Source organism: Strigops habroptila, chromosome 1, assembly GCF_004027225.2.
Source record: "Strigops habroptila isolate Jane chromosome 1, bStrHab1.2.pri, whole genome shotgun sequence".
NCBI classification, from domain to species: Eukaryota; Metazoa; Chordata; class Aves; order Psittaciformes; family Psittacidae; genus Strigops; species Strigops habroptila.
In genome coordinates this window covers 34,492,806-34,520,364 of record NC_044277.2, presented here as the reverse complement: position 1 = coordinate 34,520,364, position 27,559 = coordinate 34,492,806, and the positions used below count along the sequence as shown (strand labels likewise).

At 39.1% G+C, this 27,559-nt stretch overlaps 1 protein-coding gene across 3 annotated transcripts in view; it reads left to right on the top strand.

Annotated features, from left to right (window-relative positions):
- C1H8orf34 (chromosome 1 C8orf34 homolog) overlaps positions 1-27,559 on the top strand; it is a 169,749-nt gene that overhangs the window by 46,602 nt on the left and 95,588 nt on the right. For all 3 annotated transcript variants that reach the window (XM_030500518.1, XM_030500526.1, XM_030500509.1), the window contains 3 exons: positions 10,363-10,391; positions 17,545-17,714; positions 23,161-23,327. In XM_030500518.1, coding sequence (XP_030356378.1) covers positions 10,363-10,391; positions 17,545-17,714; positions 23,161-23,327 — 366 coding nt within the window. The remainder of the gene's footprint in view (positions 1-10,362; positions 10,392-17,544; positions 17,715-23,160; positions 23,328-27,559) is intronic.

Here is a 27,559-nt window from a genome sequence, read left to right as displayed (position 1 = left end):
GGGTTCGTGTGACAGTCATCTCGGATATGGTACTTTCTAGCTCTTAGAAGAAGTGGGTTGCATTCAGGGGGTTGTGGTGGGGAGAGCTATGATTATCCTTGGCTACTGGCTGTTGTGGGCTACCCACCTTAACCAACCTGCTGCAGTGTACACCTTTCCCTAAAATAAAGTGTTTTGAAAGATTATTCTCTTCTGCGCACTTTGCATTTTATTTCTCTCTGGTTGCTTAATTCATTACTCACTAAACCTAATCCTGAAACCTATGTTCTCCATTGGAGCCACTCAGAAATTTGGATATAGAAATGCTGCAAGTCTAAAACACTGATTATTTTGCTGGAGTTTAATTTTTTTATTTATTTTTTTTTTTTAAAGACACCATGGGGAGGAGAGGTTAAATACGTGTTTCCTGAATAGTGACTATACTGATGTATAGTGTGTTGATATGTGGTGCCTTGTAGATGACACTGTTTCCCTTGTTCTTATATGGCTAGATGTTAGGAGGAATATTGTCCTAGTTCAAAATGGATACCACTACAGAAACTTGATACATAGTTGTTTAATAATAGAAGGACATATGCTGCTCATTGGCAAGAACTCTGAGGTTTCAATTCAATATGCCTTCGCAGAAAATCTCTGAATTACTACTGGACAAAAAATGTCTAATTTTGAAAGTTGTAAATGACCCAATGTAAGTAAAGAAAATAATACAAGAATGTGTATTATGACAGTCAATGACAAATCTATTATAAAGTTTCTATACAGAAATGACTGACCTGGTTTGGTTCCTGTGTACGTGTTCTCTGGGGGAAGTGCTTTGTTTGGTGCAGCCAGAGCAACCATTTCATGTCCTTTATAATCCAAGATTGTATAAGATAAATAATTGCAACTTACGTTGTGTTTAATGCATGGTGCAAATGGGTACAGGGGCTAGAAATTATTATGCTGCCAGCTACAGTATGGCATGAGGTTTTGCCACGGGAAATGCAAGTACATCTGAGATGGCCTGCCTCACCAGTGGGGGAGCAAAGGCTTCCCCTGATTTACGGTGGATAGGAGAATGCAATGGGACAGTTAACTGCTAGGCAGTTGATATATGATACAGTATTCTTGTGTTCATGCTCAAAGCTGCAGTATTAATAATGATAGAATAATAATGCTGCTTCTGTCCTGGAGTTTGTTACAGAACTTTTGTGTTCTGTGACAACCACTATGAGATTGACAATCCAGCCATCCACAAGTTCCCCAGTCTAGACCGATCATGAGAATGAATTTTGTCAAGTTAGTCAGAGTTGCATTGAGGTTGTCTTCGTATGTCCAAACTCTGTGTGACAAAACCTGTCAAATCCAGAAGGTTTTGTTTGGCAAGTACGAAAACTGGCTATCGGGAACTCTGTGGCCATCTTCTGGATATTTAGGAAAATGCATAAGCTATTTGCTCCCGTTGAGCTGAATAATGGTAGTCTGGCATATGTTGAAGTCGTAGCATTTTGTTTTATCATGACTGGGTCCATACGAGACTTGTCAGATGTATGTTGTGCATTTAGAAAAATGTAAGTCTTAAAAAAAAATCTCGACTAATTTTTTTTGTGTGTTACCTCTTCCTATAACTGTTTAAGGACCACAAATAAAAGCACGACTTTCACTCTTACCAGAACACCTGTTCTGAAGTTTCAGGCGTGTATAGCATATGAAGATATCACAAGCTTTTAAGCTACTGTAAAGCTGATCAGGAATAATACATCATCTTTATTTCTCCATTCCAAGCCAAGCCAAGTGTAAGGTCCTACACCTGGGTCGGGGCAATCCCAGGCACTGCTACAGGCTGGGCAGAGAAGAGATTCAGAGCAGCCCTGCAGAAAAGGACTTGGGGGTGTTGGTTGACGAGAAGCTTAACATGAGCCGGCAGTGTGCGCTCGCAGCCCAGAAAGCCAACCGTATCCTGGGCTGCATCAAAAGAAGCGTGACCAGCAGGTCGAAGGAGGTGATCCTGCCCCTCTACTCTGCTCTCGTGAGACCTCACTTGGAGTGCTGCGTACAGTTCTGGTGTCCTCAACATAAAAAGGACATGGAGCTGTTGGAGCGAGTCCAGAGGAGAGCCACAAGGATGATAAGGAGGCAGCAGCACCTGCCGTATGAAGACAGGCTGAGAAAGTTGGGGCTGTTCAGCCTGGAGAAGAGAAGGCTGCGTGGAGACCTCAGAGCAGCCTTCCAGTATCTGAAGGGGGCCTACAGGGATGCTGGGGAGGGACTTTTCCTTAGGGACTGTAGTGGTAGGACAAGGGGTAATGGTTTCAAACTTAAACAGGGGAAGTTTAAATTAGATATAAGGAAGAAGTTCTTTACAGTGAGGGTGGTGAAGCACTGGAATGGGTTGCCCAGGGAGGTTGTGGATGCTCCATCCCTGGCGGTGTTCAAGGCCAGGTTGGACAGAGCCTTGAGCCACATGGTTTAGGGCAAGGTGTCCCTGCCCATGGCAGGGGGGTTGGAACTAGATGATCTTAAGGTCCTTTCCAACCCTTACGATTCTATGATTCTATGATTCTATGACATGGTTTAGTGCAAGGTGTCCCTGCCCATGGCAGGGGGGTTGGAACTAGATGATCTTAAGGTCCTTTCCAACCCTTACTATTCTATGATTCTATGATTCTTAACATTGTGCTGCAGCAGATTGCCATAGGGATAGAAGATTGGGAACAGAAATCTAAGATAACTGTGTAAGGAATGTTTTTAATAATCCATGCTAATTAAAAAAAAAAAAAAAAAAAAAAAGAAGGCATGATAAACAACTAGTTTAATATTTTAGGTATAAAAAAAACGTACGGTACATGGCTAATACAGTGAGATCTGCCTTTGGGCGGTTAGCCTAATGGAGGCATGATAATAGTAATTAAAATATAATAAGTATTAATAAGTTGCATTGTTATTAAATTGTCTGGTAGTCATGTTTCATTTAATCCTAGTGTGCCAGACCTTTCTTGCAGAGAGTAGCTTGTTCTTCCAGTTCTTTTCAAAAATCAAGCTATTGACAGGATGAAAGTGTTCCAGTTGAGAAAGGCTGTGCTAGCCTGAACAGCCCCACTCCAGATTTGTTGCTGATCAGAGATGGCAGTAGTTGTGGCTGTGGAGCACTTCTGAAGGACTGTGAAAGCGTGTTCAGACCAATTACTTTATTGTTCCAGCACAGAGGGTCATTACACTTAAAACTAGAAACAAGTGCCCTGAATCTGTGTAATTCACCAGACAGCTGAGTGGGCTGGGTATTTGTGATGCCTGATCAAAATTCAGCACCCTTAATTGCTTGTAAAAGGAAGGACTTTTAAAGGCATAAAATTGGCAGTTAGGTATCTAATTCCCACTGTAAACCTTGTCTGTGAACCTTAGCTGATTGATGGTGTCAGGCAAACCTCTTACTCAATTAGTTGGAACACTGCACTTTCTCATTGCGAAAAATAAGAATGTAGGACTATTGTATAGTTGTCAGTCATAGTATAATATAAAACTATAGCAAATGTTGTCTGTGAGAAACAGCTGCTATGAGAGAAAGGGTAAAGCATACTCCTTTATTTCTGAAGGATTTGCCTTTGACATCAGAAGACCTTCCCCTACAAAGGCAGAAGACTTTTTTCAAGAGTCCCCTTCTTATCCACTGCTTGGTGACTTGAAGCAGAGCAATGATGAAGCAGCCATAAAGCTTCCATTGTCTATGTTCACCATCATGCAGAGTCAGGCTTTAAATGTTTTAAGCTGAGGGAAGTCAGAAGCAGTTGTTCCTAAAAACATGTATTCTGACAAAACCATTGGATTCAAGGTTGAAAAAACTAGATGTGTCAATTTTTCTGGTGTTAGAGATTTTTGGTGATTTGGATTAAGTTGTGAGGAAAAAGCTACAGATTGAGAAGTGGCTAAATTGTTAGGTAAAAAGTGTTTATTGTATGGACATTCTGGCTACACCTATGGATGTTTTGCCTAAACCTGAAATGTAGCTGTTTCCATTTAGAATAGTTTCATGAGAAGACCTGTTCCTTTGTTTCTAGTATTCTGTGATTTTACATGACATTTTCCCATTTAGAATATATAAAAAGTAAAATTTGTATTTCCTCTTTTATGTTGTATGAAAGCCATAGGAAAAAAAAAAAAGGTAAAAATAACTATACAAGGTACAGGAAGCACAACCAATTATTTGCTGTCAAATACACAAAATAAATGAAAAGAGGGTTTTCTTTTTGAAAAATGCTGATCTCTGGGTACTAGCAATTACATGACCCAGAGATGGCATCCACTGTCATCGTTACTTTGTAGATATTTAAGTGTTTACATTGTCAATGTAGTATTTGAAAATAAAGTAACTGACAGTAACTTACTTGACTACCGAAAAGTGAAGTGTGTGCTGAGATTTAAGAGAATAACAGAAACCCTATTATTATCTCTAGTTGCATTCTCAGGATTCTGGATTAAGGTGTTTTGGATTTGTTTTAATGTTATGGTAAACATGCAATGGGTTTAATTTTTGAGGAACTACTTTGTGAAAACTGGAGTCCATATAATTCCGCCTGAGATCCACACTCAAAAAATTACTTCACTGTAATGTTTTTCTATCTACTGCACACAGGGTGCAAGTCCCCTGTACTCTCAAGTTCAGCCATGATATTTTGTCAGTTTGGCAACTGCAAAAGAAAATTGATAAGACTGGGCACACATTAAGTGTGCGGTGCAGAAGTGTCCTGGAGGAAAATTAGAAGCTGATTTGCAACCGCCTTTTTATGGGATAATTTATCCCGATCTCTGTTAATGGAGTGGTATTATCAGTAGCTAATTGAGTTTTGTTAATATTAATGGAGCTTAAGCCATAACATAAAAATCTGTATGACTGACAAGGTGGTAGACCCCACCACTGGAAGAATCAGCATGCCAAGACTATGGTAACCAGCAGAATCCAGATTTCTTTTCTTCTGATAGCACATCAGAGAGAGAGAGAAAAAAAATGCTGCAGGTTTAATTCTGTGATTGCAAAGATAAAAGTTTAGTAAACTTTGAAAATTTAATATTGGCAGGATGTCCTCAGAAACTGCTATCTTTCTACATGGTTGTCTAAGAAATACAGTTAGTTTTGGTGTCTTGCTACTGTTTGCAATTTAGTAAAGAAGAAATTTGAGTCATTTGGGTTATTTCAATTACTCAGCTTAGTCTTCTCTTAATTCAGAATAAGTTCTAGGGAACTGATGTGACTTATACAAAAAAGCATTATACTGAAAGCACTCTTTTTGATTATTTTATGTGCTTACATGTAACTTGATCAGAGAAGTTAGGAGAGCTTTTTTTGTGAGCCATATATTTTTATGTACAGTTTTTCCTGTTTGCTATTTGGTAGAATCATAGAATCATAGAATTGTAAGGGTTGGAAAGGACCTTAAGATCATCTAGTTCCAACCCCCCTGCCATGGGCAGGGACACCTTGCCCTAAACCACGTGGCTCAAGGCTCTGTCCAACCTGGCCTTGAACACCGCCAGGGATGGAGCATCCACAACCTCCCTGGGCAACCCATTCCAGTGCTTCACCACCCTCACTGTAAAGAACTTCTTCCTTATATCTAGTCTAAACTTCCCCTGTTTAAGTTTGAACCCATTACCCCTTGTCCTACCACTACAGTCCCTAAGGAAGAGTCCCTCCCCAGCATCCTTGTAGACCCCCTTCAGATACTGGAAGGCTGCTATGAGGTCACCACGCAGCCTTCTCTTCTCCAGGCTGAACAGCCCCAACTTTCTCAGCCTGTCTTCATATGGGAGGTGCTCCAGCCCTCTTATCATCCTCGTGGCCCTCCTCTGGACTCGCTCCAACAGCTCCATGTCCTTTTTATGTTGAGGACACCAGAACTGTACGCAGTACTCCAAGTGGGGTCTCAGAGAGCAGAGTAGAGGGGCAGGATCACCTCCTTCGACCTGCTGGTCACGCTTCTTTTGATGCAGCCCAGGATACGGTTGGCTTTCTGGGCTGCAAGCGCACACTGCCGGCTCATGTTAAGCTTCTCGTCAACCAACACCCCCAAGTCCTTTTCTGCAGGGCTGCTCTGAATCTCTTCTCTGCCCAGCCTGTAGCAATGCCTGGGGTTGCCCCGACCCAGGTGTGGGACCTTGCACTTGGCTTGGTTAAACTTCACAAGGTTGGCATCGGCCCACCTCACAAGCGTGTCAAGGTCCCTCTGGATGGCATCCCTTCCCTCCAGCGTATCAACCGAACCACACAGCTTGGTGTCATCGGCAAACTTGCTGAGGGTGCACTCCATCCCACTGTCCATGTCACCGACAAAGATGTTGAACAGGACCGGTCCCAACACCGATCCCTGAGGGACACCACTCGTTACAGTTTTCCAACTGGACATCGAGCCATTTATCACAACTCTTTGCGTGCGGCCATCGAGCCAGTTTTTTATCCACCGAGTGGTCCATCTATCAAATTGATGTCTCTCCAATTTAGAGACAAGGATGTCATGTGGGACAGTGTCGAACGCTTTGCACAAGTCCAGGTAGATGACATCAACTGCTCTGCCGCTGTCCATCAGTTCCGTGGCTCCATCATAGAAGGCCACCAAATTGGTCAGGCAGGATTTCCCCTTAGTGAAGCCATGTTGGCTGTCACCAACCACCTCGTTATTTTTCATGTGCCTTAGCATGTTTTCCAGGAGAAAGTGTTCCAAGATTTTGCCAGGCACAGAGGTGAGACTGACTGGTCTGTAATTCCCCGGGTCTTCCACCTTCCCCTTCTTGAAAATGGGGGTTATATTACCCTTCTTCCAGTCATCGGGAACTTCACCTGACTGCCAGGATTTTTCAAATATGATGGACAGTGGCTTAGCGACTTCATTCGCCAGCTCCTTCAGGACCCGTGGATGGATTTCATCAGGTCCCATGGACTTGTGCACATTCAGGTTCTTAAGATGGTCTCGAACCTGATCCTCTCCTACCGTGGGCCTAAGGTCTTCGTTCTCACAGTCCCTGCATTTGCTTTCCAAGACTTGGGTTGTGTGGTCAGAGCATTTGCTGGTGAAGACTGAGGCAAAGAAGTCATTAAGAACCTCAGCCTTCTCCAAATCCATGGTAGCCAGTTCTCCTGATAGCTTCTGGAGAGGGCCTACATTGTCCCTAGTCTGTCTTTTATTTGCTACGTATCTATAGAATCCTTTCCTGTTATCTTTTACATCCCTTGCCAAACTTCACTTTAGCTGGGCCTTAGCTTTCCTAACCTGGTCCCTAGCTTCTCAGGCAATGCTCCTGTATTCTTCCCAGGCCGCCTGTCCTTGCTTCCACCTTCTATAAGCTTCTTTTTTCCCTCTAAGTTTCCTCAGCAGCTCCTTGTCCATCCATGGAGGTCTCCTGGCCCTCCTGCTGCACTTTCTTCTAGTCGGGATGCAACACTCTTGAGCACGTAGCAGGTGATCCTTGAATACCGACCAGCAGTCTTGGGCCCCCCTGCCTTCTAGGACTGTATCCCATGAAACCTTACTAAGGAGGTTCCTGAAGAGGCCAAAGTCTGTTTTCTTGAAGTCCAGGGCAGTGAGCTTGCTGCACGCTCTTCTATCCGTCCTGAGGATCTCAAACTCAACCATCTCGTGATCACTAGAGCCAAGGCTGCCCTGGAGCGTCACATTTCCAACCAGTCCCTCCCTGTTGGTTAGCACAAGGTCCAGCATGGCACCTCTCCTCGTCGGCTCCTCTACTGCTTGAAAGAGGAAGTTGTCTTCCACACAATCAAGGAACCTCCTGGATTGCTTCTGCCGGGCTGTACTGTCCCTCCAACAGATGTCAGGATGGTTGAAGTCCCCCATGAGGACCAGGGCCTGCGAGCGTGAGGCTGCTCCTATCTGTCTCTAGAGCGCTTCATCCACAGAGTTCTCTTGATCAGGCGGCCTGTAACAGATCCCCACCGTAATGTCCCCTGTTGCTGTTTTCCCTTTGATCCTGACCCACAAACACTCTGTTACCTCATCACCCGTCCCCAGACAGAGTTCCATACTCTCTAGCCTATCACTGACATAGATAGCCACACCCCCTCCCCGTCTGCCTGGCCTGTCTTTTCTAAACAGCCTGTAACATTCCATTCCGACATTCCAGTCATAGGAGCCATCCCACCATGTTTCTGTGATACCAATGACATCATATTCCCGTAGCCTTGCACACATCTCTAATTCCTCTTGCTTGTTCCCCATACTACGGGCGTTTGTATAGAGGCACCTTAGCCGAGCTCCAAATGAAGCCGACTCAATGGCTGGGGCAGCTGGAACTCCATCGCTCCAAGCACTTACTACAGGTGCTGGCAACTGACCAGGAATGTTGGGATGGATCAATGCTCCCCTCCCCCAACACATCTAGTTTAAAGCTTTCCTGACCTGGTACTTTCATTATTGATCTTTGATTAGCAACATAGGCAGTTGAATAGTAAAAGCATTTGACATTTTTTGGAATAGAGTCTTGGAAATGGAAGGGTTACCTTTTGTAATTTCCTTTGCTATACTTGAGAATAAATAGTTTTAATGAGTTTGTCAGCACAGGGAAAAATGGCTCTTGCATCTGCTCCCAGGTTTCAAAGATCCATTCAAAGAGTGTCTGTGAAAGCAGAAGAAGAGTGGACCAACCTCCAGTCTGAGAAAATAAACCCATACAAACCAAAATGAACTGTCTTAACATTATGGGAAATAGCTGAAAAAAGTCTGTCTTTTTAGAGAGAGCGTTTGTGGTTGTAAGATGTGGTTATGCAAAATACATAAGATGTGATGGAGAAGTGGTTGATGGAGATCAGATTTTCAAAGTTGAGATAAATAGAACCTTGAATTAGGTTTTTACTGCCTCCAAGAGTGCAGTTATGTTCTCTCTAGTAAATGCTTATTGGGATTGAAGAAACTCATAACACATTAAAGTCCTGTTGAATGATTCAGGTTGGTGCAACCTCCTGATTATACTGTATGGACAGTTAGTATAGTATCTGGGCTAAATAGAAGTCTGAAGTTATTAAAATGGGTTAATTGCTGTGAGGGGGTAGGTAGAAGAGTTAGGCAAAATGCATCTCTTTCAATGTAATGTACTTTAGGACTACTGAATGACTGAAATACGTTGTTTACTTCTGACATATTTCTTATGTGTTGATGAGGTCCTCAAATGATAATTTTGGTTCTCCTAGCACTTCAGTGTTTTTAAAACAAAAATCTATCTAAGGAAGTCACCCAAACTAAGAATTAGTCATATAGAGTTAGTGATTAAAAGTATAGTAAAAAACCAAAAAATTTTTGTAGTTGCGGTATACCAAATAGTAAGAAATAAAAATGTCATGGAAATAAGCTTATACTGCGGCAATCTTTAGTGTGATTTTAGAAAGAATAACTCTCCACTCAGCTGATACTATTTTGCAATATCATCTTTGCATTCCTTGGATAAAGTTGTCTTGACAATGTGATGTGAATTAGAAAATTACTTTCAAGTGTGTATTCTTACTGTGCATGGGTACTTCACTTTATTTTCACCACCAGGAGATGCTTCTTTGGTTTTTTAAATGAAGCTCTAAAGTGGAAATGTTTCTTATGAAACCTCATAGGAACCTGGGAAGTGCTTTGCTTTCAATATATAAGAATTTTCAACATGATAGCATGAAATGTATGATTACTTGCTCTCTCGATGTGATATGATTGAGGCATATAGATGTGTTAACAATTCCAACACCAGCTATGCATATTTAATGTGCTAAAGGACAGTCAAAAGAGTTAGATGCGTGATGGAAGCAAGCATAGGAAAGCCTCAGGCAGGCATCAGGAGAAAGGACAAGAGCAAATAAGTGAGTTCTTTTTCAGGGGATTCAGAAAAACTGGTTTGCATTTTATTATGAAATTTATAGTGAGATTTTCCACTCTTTAAATTCCATCTGTTCTCATAGAACCTTTTCTACACTGAACTATGGAGAAAGAAAGAAGAGTCATGTCCATGTTGCCCTGTAATTGCAGCATGATGTTATGCATGCTGGTCAGGGTGAGATTTGCATAACAATGTGTCCATATGGAAGTTTTATGTTGCTGCTTTAATTTTAGAAAGCAGGTAGAAGTATACTTAAGCTCATTGTCACTTACTGGCACATCTGCCATTTTCATTTCCGTGGGGTTTTTTTAAACTCTTTTTGGTAATATTGCAGCTGAGAAAAGTTAAGAGTATATTGTTTGCAGGCTATTTCACTAATGGAACAGAATATGATACATTGTATAGTACAGCAGTGTGCAGAGAACAATAGGTAAACTTTCCAGATTAAACCTTAGTTTTACTTACTGTAGTAAAAGACATTTATAGAAAGAATGTTTCTAATTTTTTTTTAATCTGTTTTGTTTTCAGGCATTGCTATTTCTGATGAACTTGATAAGGTAAGATTTACTTTATGCCTAATGAACAGTAAAAAAAGATAGATAATTGTGATAATTTTAGGCAATGAGAGCTGCATCTCCCTGTCCTGGCATACACACTTCAGTTCTGTTGAGTTCAGAGGAAGTTTGGGTATGGAAACCTATATGGGTAACTACAGTATATGCTAATAAATTAAGAGTTTGATCCAGGATAGGCTGCTAACTATGGATAAGAAACCTTGCTGAGTTTAAGAAGCTCTCAGTGAGGCCATGGAAATACTTTTTTATCTTGATATCATCTTTGCTTAATATAATCTGTTGGGTTACTTTCTGTAATTTTGAAAACATTTAGCTTTAAATACATTTTATTCCTGAAGTCATGAAGTCTGCATTCTCAGTTATGGTATGTGAGAATATTTGGGAATAATTTTTGCTCCCCAAATTTAATCAAGAATGTGTGGCATATGAAAAGCATGGACTCAGAGCATCTTCATGCAGTGAATCACTTTATTACCTATTGCTCTAGCTTTTATACCATTCTAGCAAAAGATATTTTTACCCTATTGCTCTACCTTTTATACCAAGCTAGTTTTAGCACATTACGTTTCGTTTATGGTTTACAGTTTTGTTTTTTCCAACATTCTTCGTCATTTCACAAACAGTCCCAAAATAACCAGTTCCTTATCTTTCTGTTCTCCTGCTCCTGTCCAGCTGGGTTGCTCTGCTTAATCACACAGTGTACTTTGCTGCTTCTTTAACTCTTTCTTCTCCAGCCAAGCAGTTACTTCTTTTTGGCAATAATCAAATAGTTTCCATCCTCTCCTACAAGAATGTACAGGGTATAAAGATCAGTCCTTCCTTCCTTGCTCAATGCAACAAACAAGAATCTCTTCTGTTTTGGCCTTTTTGATTCATTACACATTTAACGTGATTTTTCTTTTTAGCTGTAATGAACTCTATGTTGAGAGAGTAATCAAGCTATTTTTTCAAAATTCCAAATGAAGCAGAACACCTTTTTTCTTCCCTCTTCTCACCAGTGAACAGCAGTATGCCTGTAGTGGCAATAATCTTGGGTTTTATTTGCGGTGTCAGAACCCATTACTGTTAGGGAAATAAGTTCAAAAGGTGTATAAAACAAAGGAACAATGCCTAATAGAGGAGATACTTTTTTCATGTCTTTCCTTTGTCCTGGTAAAATGAAGGCATAAACCGTTCTGACGCAAGTGTGTATAGAATACCTCCACTGGGTTCTCCAGGAAAGGCCGATTAGACAAGATTGATCACTGTTACCATGCAGTCATGTGCATATGGGGCTGCCATTTAGAAACCATGGCCTTTACTTACTATTTTTCCCTTGCCATGATTTAACCTCAGCCAGTAACTCAGCACCACACAGCCGCTTCCTCACATCTCCCCTTTCCCCCTTCCTGGGTAGGATTGGGAAAAGAATCAAATAAATGTAAAATACATGGGTTGAGATAAGAACAGTTTAATAACTAAAAGTAAAATATAGTGATAATAGAATACCAGCAATAACAATAATTATAATAACAGGAAACAACGACAACAAAAAAGAAATGATAGCTCAGAAGACGCAAGTGATGCACAATACAATTGCTCACCACTTGCTCACTGATACCCAGCCCAATCTGAGCAGCAATCTGGGCCTTCTGGGTAACTCCCCCCAGTTTATATACTGGGCATGATGTGCTGTGGTATGGAATACCCCTTTGGCTAGTTTGGGTCAGGTGTCCTGTCTCTGCTTCCTCCCAGCTTCTTTTGCCCCTCCTTGCTGGCAGAGCGTGAGACTGAAAAGTCCTTGACCAGGGTAAGTGCTACTTAGCAACATCTAAAACACCGGTGTGTGTCCTGGTTTCAGCTGTTACAATTATTTTTCTTCCTAGTAGCTGATATAGTGCCGTGTTTTGGCTTTAGTCTGAGAACAGTGCTGATAACACACCGATGTTTTGTTTATTTGGCTTGGGCCAAAAGCAGCCAAAGACAACATGATAATGGTTTAACATTAGACAGAATTTGGTTCTATTTCACCCAAGCATGTTCCCAGGTGATGTTTATTTTTCAGGTATAAATGTGGTCAAGTTCATTGTAATTCCTTTGCCAGAAATATGTGATGATACTACAGTTTCCTTATCTATGCTGTGGCAGCACTGAATCATTTTTCAAACCACATTCATCTGTGGTTTGAATTAACCATTTAACTCTTCAGGTGCATGTCACAGGTCTAGAACATCATGCCCAAACTTGGCATTAGATTCTGTTAGAACACTGGCATTACATAAATGTCATGAGAGGCACAAAAACTAAACGAAATAATAAATTCTTCTATTCTGTGGTTTATATTATGAAGCTGGAGAAAAAGGAGAATGTGTATGTTTATTTTTGTTTCTTATTATGTAAGTGTCTTTTAAAAACTTATTTCTTTCTGCCTGCAGTAACCTCTAGCTGCCTTTGTTAGGGGAGTACTTGATCAGTATTGTTGTTTGATGTAACTCCTCCTCCAAGTAATCCAGTTAATTAGTTAGTTACTTAGTTACTCCAGGATTTGGATTTGGAATACCAGTTTGTTCTGAATTACAATCAATTTTGTGGAAGGGTTCATTTAAACAGATTCTTGTCAAATATCAGCTATTATTAGCTTTGTGCCAGTACTTAGGGCTTCAGTCCAAGACAGAAGTAGAGAAAATACAGGCAGACAAGGTCAGTCTTTTTGTCAAAATGGAAGCTTTTAGTTTGACAAAGTCTAATAAAATTTGAGAATTCACTAGTATCATTGCAAAAAAATTTCCTAACATTACTGCAATTAAACCAGATTTATTATATAGACTCCCTGCTTTTTAATCTCATTTACTTGAGACTGGAAAAGTTTGGTGTTCTGTCTCTCTTGGTGATTCAGCTCACGTCTCTAGGCCATGGGAGCTATGTAAAATCAGCAACTGGCTGTATGGTGTGTAAGGAAAGAAAATGAGAAGGAATGATTTGTGACTCACAGATTTTAAGGCTAAAGGGCAGAGTTAATAGAATACAAATTTCTGAACTAACTCACCTTCCTTTCCACTGAACAGAAACTATGTATGAAAGTGTAGTTTCCTAAAGCTCCTCAATAATGTGAAGAATTTCATGTAAACAGAGAAGTTGAGCTAAAATGTTAGCCTGTCTGCCAAATGCATGGAATTCTAGGCTGATTAAAAAATTCTAGAGAATTCATTGTGAATTTCAGGGTTCTTTCCGAAGTCCTTTTGGGCACTTCCCTGGGAAGTGGAAGTTCAAAAGCACACAGAAGTATAGAATAGCCATAGTATGGAAACTCTGGTGTCTTTAGTGAATGCTCTGACCATGGGGCTACTGATGATGTGTCTCTTCTAGAAGTGCTGCTGCTGGAAGACTCTACTTGTCTATGGGTCACAAAATAAACTGTAATATATGTTGCACTGTAGAACTGTAGAATGTCTGCATGGTAAGATACATTGAGGCAAAATGTTGTCGGGATGCTACAGTGCAAAAAAGTATGCTTAAAATGGGTTAATATGGTTGTACCCATTTCAGCAATGTTTCTGAACCAGGCTTTGGAAAAAAAGGAGTCATACCTTTTATCTCTTGCCACGGTTGGAGATTGACTAAAGTATTGTCATTTTAAAGCAATTTAAAAAGAGGTAGGGGAAGATTTATTCATCTTTTGGCTTTTGATTTGCTAAAGAATACTTAGTGAATGTTTTCCAGGCTTTTTTGTTTTGTTTTGTTTTGTTTTTGGTTTTGTCTGCAAATACAGAAACTAGGAATATTTTCTTTTTAACTAGATGAGAATTTCACATAATCCAACTATTCAATGGATTGGTGCTTTGCTTGAGATTCATGTAGTGAAGCTCTCACAGATGATGTGAGAGCTGTCATAACATTGTGAGATTTGTCCAGAATTCCCAACAATGTATTTCAGTCACTTTAAACATTAATAATGGGAGACATCTAAGTGTTAGAGATCCAAAATCAGACTCAAGTGAAGATGATGTAATTATTCATAGCAGATTTTGACCCTCAATGTTAATATTAAAACATTTTTTCTATGCTGTGTCTAGGGTATACTTTCTTCATATGGGTAGTATTATTCAATGAACACAGGTTATAATTAATAAAACAGAAGAAAGAACTACTCTAAGTCATAAAAATAAACAAATTTCTTCTCACCCTAAAGTATTTCTTGCAATGGAGGTTCCCTCAAAATCCAAATCTCAGCCCAACATGAAGATGAGGTTCAGCTGTCCTCCGGTCTTTTCCTTCCTCTCCTGGTCTCCACATTAGGGAAGCTTAAGTGTGTCAAGTTGGTAGCCATTGATGTGGATGATACATGGATGACACTTGGACTGCTCCATAAAATAATCCTCTAGATTCATTTAGTGCAGATTTAAATACCTACCTGTCCTGAAAATATTTCTATGTACTACTACTAGTGTCAGGGTCAATGTCTTGTGTTATTTATGGGGTAATATAAATTCGAAATCAGTTAAGATCTAAGGTTTATATTAAACAAACAAACAAACAAAACTTCCTTGTTTGAGGACAGAATACTTCATCAGAATTTATAGAAGCTTTTTAAATAAGGTGCCAAATAAATGTGCTGGTGTTCTGAATAGAGCCATCTCTGATTCTCTGTTTACTGTTTTCACTGTGGCTGCTTATATATTTGAAAGGAAGGAAATAAATTAGGTCACCGAAACTGTGGTGTACTAATCTAACAAGATTCAAAAACGAAGGCAAGGTGATACAGTGAGGCAAAGCATGACTATGTAATATAAATTAGATTTCTACTTAGAGTATGAAGTGCTACTTTAATCCCTAAAATGTCTAGAAAAGAAATCAGAATAACAAGGATAGGCACAACATTCTATCTATTCTGGTTTACTTATTCATATGCTGATGGTGCAGTGCACAGTGCCAGGAAAAATTTGTGGTATTGAAAAAAAGGGGAATTTTTAGGTACTTTTCATTTTCATTTACAGGACAGAAAGCTTTTAGCAAGATTGACACTGCAAGTTGTTGCAAGTTTAACTAGCTTCAGGAACCATTTTTATTAATTACTATAAAATAAATAAAAGGGAAGGGAGAAAATGGCCAGAGTAGCAGGAGTAAACCTTAAAAGAGGCCAAATGGTTCTTCCTTAAGGAAACTAATGTAAGCACATTGTGTAATGAAAGCATTGTGGGCAGTAGAATAATCGTTTTTCCTAGCTCATAGGCATATGATCTTGGTCACACCTGTGACACGTTACGTCTATCAAGTGACCAGAGGCCATTGTCTTCTAGTCTACGTTGCCTGACTATAACACAGCACCAGACAGATGTACAAAATGTGTACTTGTGAGTACAGAAAAGAAAGACACCCGTGGTGTTAGGTATTATAAAACCTCTGAAGCTGTGGTGTTTACCTCATATTTCTCTCTTCTGTATCGGCTGCATTCCATTTTCAGTGGTTCTACTGTGTCACATCAACCTTGCAGAAAATGGACATTGTATAAAAGCTGAGTTAGTCAAGTGATGGAGCACTCTAGATGGACATATGGAGACTGGAGTGCAAGAATGCACTCACAGGCACACTGCAGAAAACAAAACAAAAAACCAAGGGTGTATGAATATAATTCAGGGCCTGGGCCACATTTGGCTCTGCCAAAATAGAAGCTCTTGGAGCTGGAACAGGTTGCCTGAGAAGTTGTGGCAGCCCCATCCCTGGCAGTGTTCAAGGCCAGGTTGGATGGGGCTTTGAGCAACCTGGTGTAGTGGAAGGTGTCCCTGCCCATAGCGGGGGGTTGGAACTAGATGATCTTTAAGGTCGCTTCCAACCTAAACCATTGTAGATTCTGTCATTCTGCTGAGCAGAATTACAGCATCTAGCCAGAGTGGGATAAATATATTCATATGAAAGCAGTTTGCAGGCCTTTTTTTTTTTTTTTTTTTTTGGCTCATTTCAGTAGACCTCTACTTCAAACCATGCTTTTACCATATCTGTGCCAATTAGGGAGTGACTTTGAAAATGCTTTGTTTTTGGGAAGATGAAAAAATATTGTTCTAGGCTAAGCAATCACTGTGCTGTACTTTTTTTCAGATACTTTTTGTTTCAAAAACATTGTTTTATGGCAGGAATATTTATTGAGACACTGAGTTAGGTAACAGCCAAGGATTTGTTTTCCTGAAATTTTCTGTCATTAAAGGATAGAAATAGATACATTTCTCCTAATGAGGACCACACTGTATTTGAAGTGTCTTTGCTAGCCTAGAAAATAGTTTAATTAAAGCAAAATAAATACTCCTATCCCATCATTTCAATCTATTTTTTGCATACATGCATGTTTTTTAGTTTGACTACACTGTTGTACATGACGCTCTATCTACAACCATTCCAGTGAGATTGAGAACAGACACTCGTCACTTCAGAACAGTTTTTTCATACAATTTTAAGGACAATTTCTTTTCTTAATCTAAATTCCTGATATAATGATACGACTATGGTATTGAATATTCCAGTTGCATTTTGCTTGCTTCTTGTAATCCTCTCCAGCTATTTTCTTGCAGTCAGTGGTTAAAAGTATGAGTAGTAGTTTCAGAAATGTATTTTATTAAAATGTTAATATCATTTTCAGAACTGAAAGATACATTATGTAAATCTCAGCAGGGTTATTTTTAAATGCCAAATGCAGATGTTATTAGTTTTGCATTAATTCATAATGCAAATAAGAGTAATGCTATTAATCTACAACAGTTTTTTGGCTGGGGTGTTCATTATACAAGTGACCTGATGTTTCTTAGCAGAACTGACACAGTGCTGATTAAAAGAGTTGTGCGTTTATTAAAAATATATATATAATTTGTCAAGACTATATTGCAGATTTTTACAGTTGCTATGAAAAGTAAGAAATGAGAGATTTTTAGGCATCAGGGCAGGCAAATCTCTCTTGGAATTTTGTTAATGGGAATCTTTTCATTAGTTCATATTGTTGCAGAGTATTTTGTAGCCCTTTGAAATGATCATGTACTTTACTGGTTTTGTACTTTTTAAATTAATAGTTTTATTTTCTATTTCTTCTTTTTCTTTTCCTATTTGCATGTGTGGTTGAGAACAAGCAGTGCAATGTTTCTGGGGTTTTTTATTATTGTTTATTTCTCTTCAGGACACAACAGGTTTTAACGCCCCCCTTCTCAGACCTCGTGTGATTGGAGAATGGATTGGTCGTGAGGAGAATGATGCAGACCCACTGGCTGCTGAGATGCTGCAGCCACCAATACCAAGAAATAAAAATGAGCAGTGGGACAGTGAGGATAGCAGCAGTCCTGGAGGAAGGTGGGATTTTGGTTTGGCCTAGAAATTTTATAATTTGTGAAACAAAGCTGTCTTTGTAACACCCAATTTCTGAGAGCAGAGTGCAAGACTTTTAAATTCCTATGCTGTAGTGTGGCAGCATGCAAAATTAATACGTGACTGATTTCTTATCATGCTTCTATATATTAACTTTATACTCATTTGCAATCACATGGTTTTATTCCTATATATAAAGCTAAGTGTATGTTGACATGATTTGTTGACATGATTTTGTTATGTATTGCTTCATTCAAATACTTCTAACCCTTCTTTAAGTGGTTGGTAGTACCTGTTCATTAATCTTCTTGACACATTAGTGATAAATCTGATTCTCTCATTTAAAGGAAAGATAGACAGGATAGTCCTTTTTAACAGGACTTCCTAAATTAATCTTCAGTTCTTATACTTAGCATCTTCGTGTTAATAACAAGTCTTTCTCAAAGTGAAGATTGTAATCTCTGCAGTAAACGACTTCTAATGATTTATTAGGCTTTACTGAGGGTGGAGTATGTTTCTTTGTTAATGTGCTTTAGCTACCTGGAAGTGATTATAATTTTTACAATTGGTCCATTTTCCATGATTTAAAGATACCTATTTGTCACAGAAAGTGAAGTATTCACTGCCTTTCTAAGGGTTGCATGCTTTTTTTTCTTTTTTTTTTTTTTAAAGTGTAAAGCACTGCCTCTGTTAATTGGCTTAAACACCTATGGTTCTCCCTGAGCCCTGTAGCCTTTTTCCTTGGTTATAACTAGTACTCTGCCTGCAACAGACACCTTTCTCTTCCTGTTTTAAGAAGGCAGAAAGTCTCTGCTTTCCTTTGAAAAGGACTAAGGTATTCCTTCACTATGCCCTCCATGTGCCTTCCACATTGGAATTCCCCTCCATGTCAGAAGGAAACTAGTCTGTCTCTTATAGGCTCTTACAGGCTGCATTCATTAACTTTCCTCACTTTGGGAATGCTTGTTATCCATGAGTACTTCTTTCTTCTTTTAATTAGATTATTGGGGGGAGGGAGGCCCCTTTAAGTACTACTATTTCAAAGAAGTAGCAGCATGTAGTAATGATCCCTCAGCCAGACTTTGGACTGGCACCAACAGAACTCAGACACTGGGTCTCTCCAGTGCAGTTCCTGGGAAAGTAACGGAGTCAGCAGCTGGCACTGCATCTTCATTGTGAGGACCTGGGTTTCTTTTTCCTTATTCAGCAGTGTAATAAAGACAGTGAATAATGATCTCTTCCATGTTGCAGAGCAAATTGAGGGTATTGTATCCTTTTACTCAATAGGAAGGAGCAGAAATAAGCATCTCTGCCTAACCTCCAGAAGGAAGCAAAGAGGTTTAGTTCTGACTAACAAAGATGATTCAAAGCAGTGTATTTTTTTCTTTGTAGAGAGTGGTTCAGGCTGTGGGAAACCTCACAGCTAATTCTGTAATTAAAACATGTGATTAATGGGATTAATGGCTTTGAGAATTGTATTTGAGAAGTCTTGTTGAGTATCACGACAAAGTCACGTTGCCTCATGCGTGAAATTAGGAGAATATGGGATACTTGGTGTCCCATGTGCCATGGGACACATATCTCTAGTCTTTAGGTGCAGTTAGGTGCTGAAGACCTGCTGAAGAATATGTATCGTTAAGTGGGAATACTTATTTTCAGGGGAAGTGAATAACTACTAATTTACATGCAGCATATGGATTTACATTTAGATGACTGATTTTGTATCTGTGATAATTCTTTGGTTCGTTAGCATTTCATCAGCCTTTGTAAGGCATTTATAAAAAGCATGTTTGCAGTCTTGCAAAACAAACTTTAAATTGGAGAAGTGTCAAGATAGCGATGATGCTAAAATTGGTGCCATCTATGTATGTATGGGAGTTTAAAAGACCTATATTGATCAAGGTTAATCTGAATGGTTAATAGTAGCTTGCTAATAACAGGCAGTTTCTTCAAGGTGTGATTCAGTGTTACTGTGAAGTAAAGTGCTACTAGCAGAATTTGGAACTGACTATACACCAAATGCATGAGACAAGTAATAGGTAATAATAATTTAGTTTAAATGTAGCATATACCTAGTATATCCAAAAGTAGTGTGAATGGTATAGATTTTACAAATTTTAATGAAACTCTTAAAAGAGTGAGGTTATCAGTTGTAAAGAATTTTTGTCTGCCTCATCTTATTTCGTTCATCTACTTTATATTTATTGTAGCCTAAAGTAATTCAGTTACATTTTTACCTGGCAACTGAAAGAGGGAACAATTTGAAATTCACATTAAATGTTACCAATTATATCTTGCTAAATTTGATTTAGCAACACTTTTAATAAAAAGTGATCATTTATTGATCACTAATTATGAGAACTTATGTCATCCAAATCTTCAATTACAGCATAAGAACAGGAAAATGAAAACTAATTGTCCCATTATTTCCAGGTAATACGTCTTCTTTTACCTATCACTAAACATAAGGAAATGCAACATGAATGAAATACTACATAAATATCCAGAGGGTTGAGCACTGTCAGTTCACTGGTGGAGTAATTGCCATCAGTGTCATGCAACTTCCTCTTCCTGTGTTGTTCTCATAGACCGTAGCAATACAAGTTTCTGTTTGGTGGAAGGGAAAGCCTTGGGTCCTTGCACATTCGTATCATTCTGTAAGGGACTGAATAGGCTGCAGTGAATGGCATGTTCCTATGGACCACTGATCTGTTGATAACATGCCCATTTTCAATATTGGTCTTTTCAGCATATAGCAGATAATACTGAGTATACATAGTATGTGATATTTAGGAATCTGTAAGTTGTCTGCTTTTCTGTCTTTGCAACTACACATCTCACTTCTTGCTCCATTCAGTAGTGAACAGTGGGAGAGAAGTGCTATCTCCTACCATATATTCCTGTGATGATGAGCAACAGAAGCAGGCATGTTTTACATCTGAAAGCCAGGCGCATTTACTTAAAAAAAGAAGGGGAATTAATTTTGAGCAACTGAAAGGACAGATTTTACCACTACTATGACTGGGAAGGATAGTGTAGCCAGTCTGTGGTAATTGTATTAGTTATATCTTGTCAGACTGATGAAGGGTCACCTTTTTGTCCTTAATGTTCTGGACTGCTATAGAGGAAAAACTATTTGTCACTGATTTTGTACTGCTCTGTTGCTGCTGTAAGGGAGCAAAGCAAAGTATTAATATGTGATAAGGGACCATATAAAAGTGCTGATGGCAATCCTGCTAGTACCGAGCTCCTCTTTCAGAAATTCAGACAACGTGAAAATAGAATTAAACTCATTTCCAAGTCATTGTTAGTAGTTTTCTACATTAAAAAATTCCTGGAGGAATTCTGAGAAGCAGCAAGGCTCTTGGGAAAGTTTCTCAAGTGATAATGTATGTACACAGTGGGGAATTCAGTGATTTTTAATATGATTCTCTTGTTTCTTAGAGCCCAAAATGAACTAGAGCTTGCAGAGGCCCAATCCATAACCTGATGTTCTAAACTCAAAGTCTGTTCTTCATCTCCAAAGTCCACTTTGTCTTATTAGTGTTTATGTTTGCAGTTGGAAATTAACTATAGAATCATAGAATCATAGAATCATAGAATCGTAAGGGTTGGAAAGGACCTTAAGATCATCTAGTTCCAACCCCCCTGCCATGGGCAGGGACACCTTGCCCTAAACCATGTGGCTCAAGGCTCTGTCCAACCTGGCCTTGAACACTGCCAGGGATGGAGCATCCACAACCTCCCTGTGCAACCCATTCCAGTGCTTCACCACCCTCACTGTAAAGAACTTCTTCCTTATATCTAATTTAAACTTCCCCTGTTTAAGTTTGAACCCATTACCCCTTGTCCTACCACTACAGTCCCTAAGGAAGAGTCCCTCCCCAGCATCCTTGTAGACCCCCTTCAGATACTGGAAGGCTGCTATGAGGTCTCCACGCAGCCTTCTCTTCTCCAGGCTGAACAGCCCCAACTTTCTCAGCCTGTCTTCATATGGGAGGTGCTCCAGCCCTCTTATCATCCTCGTGGCCCTCCTCTGGACTCGCTCCAACAGCTCCGTGTCCTTTTTATGTTGAGGACACCAGAACTGTACGCAGTACTCCAAGTGGGGTCTCACAAGAGCAGAGTAGAGGGGCAGGATCACCTCCTTCGACCTGCTGGTCACGCTTCTTTTGATGCAGCCCAGGATACGGTTGGCTTTCTGGGAAACTATTATTGATTATACTAAATTTCATATGTTTGCAGTAGATCTGCCTTCCTGCAACAGACTGTGCAACAGTCTGAGGTGTTGCTTATATTCTCATGTGGGGCACCAAACTTCTGTCCCATTGTCTTGATATTGTAAGGAATCGGAAATTGCTAACTATAGCAAGCCCTCCTTAGGCCCTTCTGCTAACTTCTGTACGGTTCCAATTGTCTGTTACTTAGGTTAGGGACACAAGTCCACGAACCAGGAGAATTGTTGTTATAAGTATATAGTCATTAATCCTGTGGGCTCATGATAACATAACCGCTCAAGGGAACAGTTCTTTGTTTTCAGCTTTGTTGCTGTACGATCAGTGCCTTAGCAATGCTGAATAGTAATTGCCATCCTGTTTTGTACATGTAACTTATGTAGACTTGATTAATGCCCATAAAATCAATGGGAAATTTCCTGTCATCATTCAGTCAAAATTTAGATAGGAACTGAAAACACAAACTGATCTATAACTGTTGTGGTTTAAGCCCAGCTGGTAACTCAGAACCACGCAGCCGTTGGCTCACCTCCCCACCATTACCCCTCCAGGCAGGATGGGGAGAAGAATTGAAAGAATGTAAACCCCCACAGGTTGAGATAAGAATAGTCCGATAACGAAAGTATAATATAAAACTGCTGCTACTAATAATCATGATGATAAGGGAAATAACAAGGGGAAAGAATATAAAACTGAAAGGGGAAAGGAAAAAAACCCAATAAGCACAAGTGATGCACAATGCAATCGCTCACCAACCGCCAACTGACACCCAGCCCGACACGAGCAGCGATCTGCACTTTCCGGCTAACTCCCTCCCAGTTTATTCCAGGGGTATGGAATACCCCTTTGGCTAGTTTGGGTCAGGTGTCCTGTCTCTGCTTCCTCCTGGCTTCACGTACCCTTCCTCACTGGCAGAATTAAGACACTGGTGCATTACCAGCATTGTTCTCAGACTAAAGACAAAACACAGCACTGCACCAGCTACTAGGAAGGAGAAAAAAATAACTGGTACAGCTGAAACCAGGACAACAACATCCAATGGTCAGGGAAAGAATGATAACCGGCTGGTTTATGTGCAGTCTGATGGCGTTAACCTTCAGATCTGAAGACATCACGGGCTATGGTAATTTGACAAATGTGTAACATACTTCGTAGAGAGCACCAGTAAGAGAAAGTTGTGCTTTCCTCCCTCACAGCTTAAAAATGGAGCCAAAGACCAAAGGATTAAAACAACAACAGCAACAACATAAGAAACTGCTGGCTGCCATGCTTTCTCAGGACTCCTTTGATTCTGCTCAAAGCACAGCTCCATCTGTAACTGAAGAAGATATTGACAATGAAGATGATGCAATGGAACTGCTGGGTAACTGCAAAAAATTATGTATATTTTCTCATACTTTTTTATTATAGATTAATCTAAAAAGTGTAATATCTCATTAAACATAGATTAGTGTGACTGCTCCCTATGTCTGAAGCTAAAGTATTCAGCAGCTGTGTGAAGGTTTAACTTGGAACTGTCAGGAGTGAATGTAATGAAGACCATATATGTGTGTGAGTAAACTGCCAGATGCATCAAAATACCATGAAATATCAAACGCTTCAGGTGCTAAAAGTAATTAATTTGATTTTCTACATAAATTACTCACAGGTTCCACTTGGTGAATGTACTTATGCACAAGGAGCAAAATCAGCTTCACTGGCTTTCATCCAGTTCTTCTTTTTCTTAGCTGTATCACAGTTCTAACTTCAATGGATTTTATTTGAGACTTACTAGCTACAAATAGCTTATGCAATGTGAATTTGTAACCTCTCTAGAGGATTGGATTATAATTTTCCAGTAGACTGTATTGTATGTTAAATTGCATTCTAGAAGGCTGTACATTCACTGCTTCCTCCCTTTCCTAGAATTTCTAGTTGTGAAAAGAGGGAAATTGTTGAAGAAAGTTAATTAATAGTCTCTTTTCTGCTATTTTTAAAAGCTTCAATGTAAGATACTTAAAAGCTAGTAATGGATTTCAATTTTTTTTTTTTTCAACTTTTGCTATATAGAACTTTATGTAGGATCAAAGCATGGAAAATATGCAATCTCAGGATAGCTCAGCATTCTTACATTTATGAATTCTATCAATCATCACAAACTATTTCCTTCAGGTTTGACCTTAATCTAAAACTCAGAAAAACAAATGGTGCTCTACTTTGTTATACTTCTGTTGCTTCCTTAGCAGCCTTCATAGAATCACAGAATAGCTGAGGTAGGAGGGGACTGCTGGAGATACCTAGTCCAACCCTGTGCTCAATACAATCAGCAGGAGCAGGTTGATCTGAACACTGTTCAGTTGGGTTTTGACTCTCTCCAGAGACAGAGACTACAATATCTCTGGGCAACCTGTTTCAGTATGTGACTATGCTCACGGTAAAAGAATTTTTTGTTATGCTTAAAAAATTGTGAATTAATACGTACATCCTTTTTTTCAGTAGTTTTAAGTTTGATGCTTGCATTTGTTTTTACAAGAAATAAGAAATAATGGGCTGGGTAACTCAGGCGTCACAGTGGGTCAATTAGTCTTTGTATTTGAAGGAAGTCACAGTGTTTGTGACTATGGGCTTGCAGTCTTCGTAGAATCAACTGGTATTTCCAGAACTAATCCATGCATTCCAGTAAAGGCCATAATTAGTCTGTAGCGGCATTATCTCCTTATTTCCTCCTGCAATTTACAGATCTTTCCAACTTTATCAATGTAACATAAAAAGAAAGATGAATGGGTGTCTGGTGCTGGCATAAATCATAGAACTCCTATAGGGTTCTGTGGCATCTGGAAGCTACAGTAGGTAAGTATGTGTGTAATGTTATTGGCCTCATTATATGTCATATACAGTATAAAATCTTGTTAAATTCAGTGGAGATAGATAGCGAGAAAAGGGTATGCAGTAGGTGTGTAGGTCTTTTCTTCCAGACACTTGAATCCCTGAAGGTGTATCTGGAAGCAGAAAGGCAGTATAAAAGAAATTTTATTTTCTAGTGTCTTGACATGTGGGCTGAATATTATCTTTGTACGAACAAGTGAAGTTCTTGGTTTTTGGGGGGTTTGGTTTATTTTTTAGTAAAGACTTGATGATTGTAGAAATCCATTCCGATTTTGTGCCATGCAAAACCTGTAACATTTTTCTATCGTGCATTTCATGAGAACTGGCAAAGCTTATACAAAATCAACTTAAAATTAAGAAATGTCAAAAACAGGGCTTCTGGTTTAGGTGTTATAGAAGTGATTCTGAAGCACAAAATCATGGCGTATTGGATGAATAGCCATGCTTATAGTGATTATGATGCAGCCATGTTGGAATAACAACCACGGATAGAAAGTTCAATATGCACATCTTGATGTTGAAAGTGCTGTGCTGCTGAAAGACTGGCTGTTAATTTTAATTCTCATGTTGCGGTTTACTGCAATTTATATAAAACAGTATGTGTTTTATATTTGATATAATGGTTAGATTATATCGTGCGGAATGGCTCAAAACTTGAGGATATGACAAAGTGTTACACAGGAAGGGTATTCAAATTTCTTTTGGAGGTAACATAAAGAACTTAAGTTTCTATCAGCAAACAAATGTATTTTTCATTTCTATATTTTCCTGATCAGCAACTGTATGATACTGGGATTGAATTTTTTTATTACTTACTGCATTAATCCATTAACTGCTTTGATGCTTTTTACACTGCTTATATGCAGCGTACCTAATTTCAAATCATGGCTTTCTGCCATCACTGAATTGCAGGGCATTGTTGTATATAGGTACTTCACTTGTTCCCTTTAGAATTCAGTATTTGTTGCTTATTCAGCCCTTTCTTAAAAAAATTGCAAAATCTCATGCCTCTAAGCCTGGATTCTGAGAAAACAAGTCCTACTATTTGTAGCAGATGACTTTAATGTGCACCCTACTTACAATGCAGGTTTTTGCAGAACACAAATTTCCATCTTTATGTGTGTTCATGAGAATCTTTTTCAAAGTTTGGTTGATTTATTTAGATATTAAAAGTATGAAACTTACCGATGTTGTATTTTCTTTAAAAAAAAACCTCAACTCTTAGTACTCACATCAGAATTGTCCATGAAAGTTTAGCTAGAATGTAACATTCCAAATAAAAGAAACAATTCAGCTGTTGTTATACTTCTGAAGAACCTATTTCAAAAGAAATATATCTGCAAAGATAAAAAAGAATATTAATGATGCTACGTTCTAATTTCAGTTATCACTCTTTGTGTATAACCTAAGATGCCGTTAACACACTGGTAACTTTCTAAGTCAGTTTTATGCAGGTGGCTGAAATAGATTACTGGCAGGTAATGTCAGGGTGGAAAGGATCTGCCTGACTTTAAAAAGCTGAGAACTGTAACTGTAAAATCACATGTATTTATAAATGTAAAAGGGTAATACAATTGAGGTCTCTGATTGATTGAAAATTATATTGAGAGACTTGTTTTGTACATATCATAATGCCAACTATTGTGTTTTGTAAATCTAATCGGGAACTAAAGTAGTTCTTAGTGAACTGAGAGTTTGAAATCATGTTACTCCCTCTGTAGCTCGCTGATGTCCACTGGGATGGGCTGAACTGTATTTTCCCTGAAATCGATGGGAATATTGATTGAACAGTCACCAAAGCATGACTCGTCTGGTTTTAAAAAAATCAATTGTTTGATTAAGTGTAAGAATAGAATTGTTTAAATGCACTACTATGCATAAACATACACATATAGTAAAAGCATATTTTTTTTGTGGCACACTTGGACTTACTTACATATACGCTCCCGAGATTGTTACAAGATGAAAAAGAAATTCTGTATTGTTTTACACAGTACTGATATAGAGAACAAGTCTGTGAAGAGCAACTGAGGGAACTGGAGTTGTTTAACTTGGAGAAAAGGAAGCTCAGGGGAGACCTTGTTCTCTACAACTACCTGAAAGGAGATTGTGGTGAGGTGGGTGTTGGTCTTTTCTCCCAAGTAACAAGTGACAGAATGAGAGGAAATGGCCTCAGATTGCACTAGGGGAGATTTAGATTGGATATTAGGAAAAAGTCTTCACTGAATGGGTTTTCAAACATTGGAAATGGTTGAGTCGCTATCCCTGGAGGTATATAAGAGATGTGTAGATGTGACACTTAGGGGCCTGGTTTAGCGGTGGACTCGGCAGTACTAGGTTAATGGTTGGACTCGATGATCTTACAGATCTTTTCCAACTTAAATGATTCTGTGATTCTATGATATTTAGTAATAATGCTCAAACACCTTTTTCTTGTTGTTGCCCAATCTTTATGCATGCTCATAAAATTAAAAATGTTACCATATGTTAATTATGCGATAGTTAACTATGTAGCACCACTCCAAAGATAAGTGTACCCAGGAAGCTCACACAGGTGTGGTTGAAGTGAAAGGTGGTGATAATTGAGCTCCATTTCCTGCAATTGATGCGTATGCCAGTCTGTATGACTCTGAAAAGCCTCCATGATTTCAATGCAAATAATCATGTATCTGAGAGAAATTTAAGTGTTTGCAGCACCAAGACTTGTAAAACCATCTCTTCTTTTCTTTA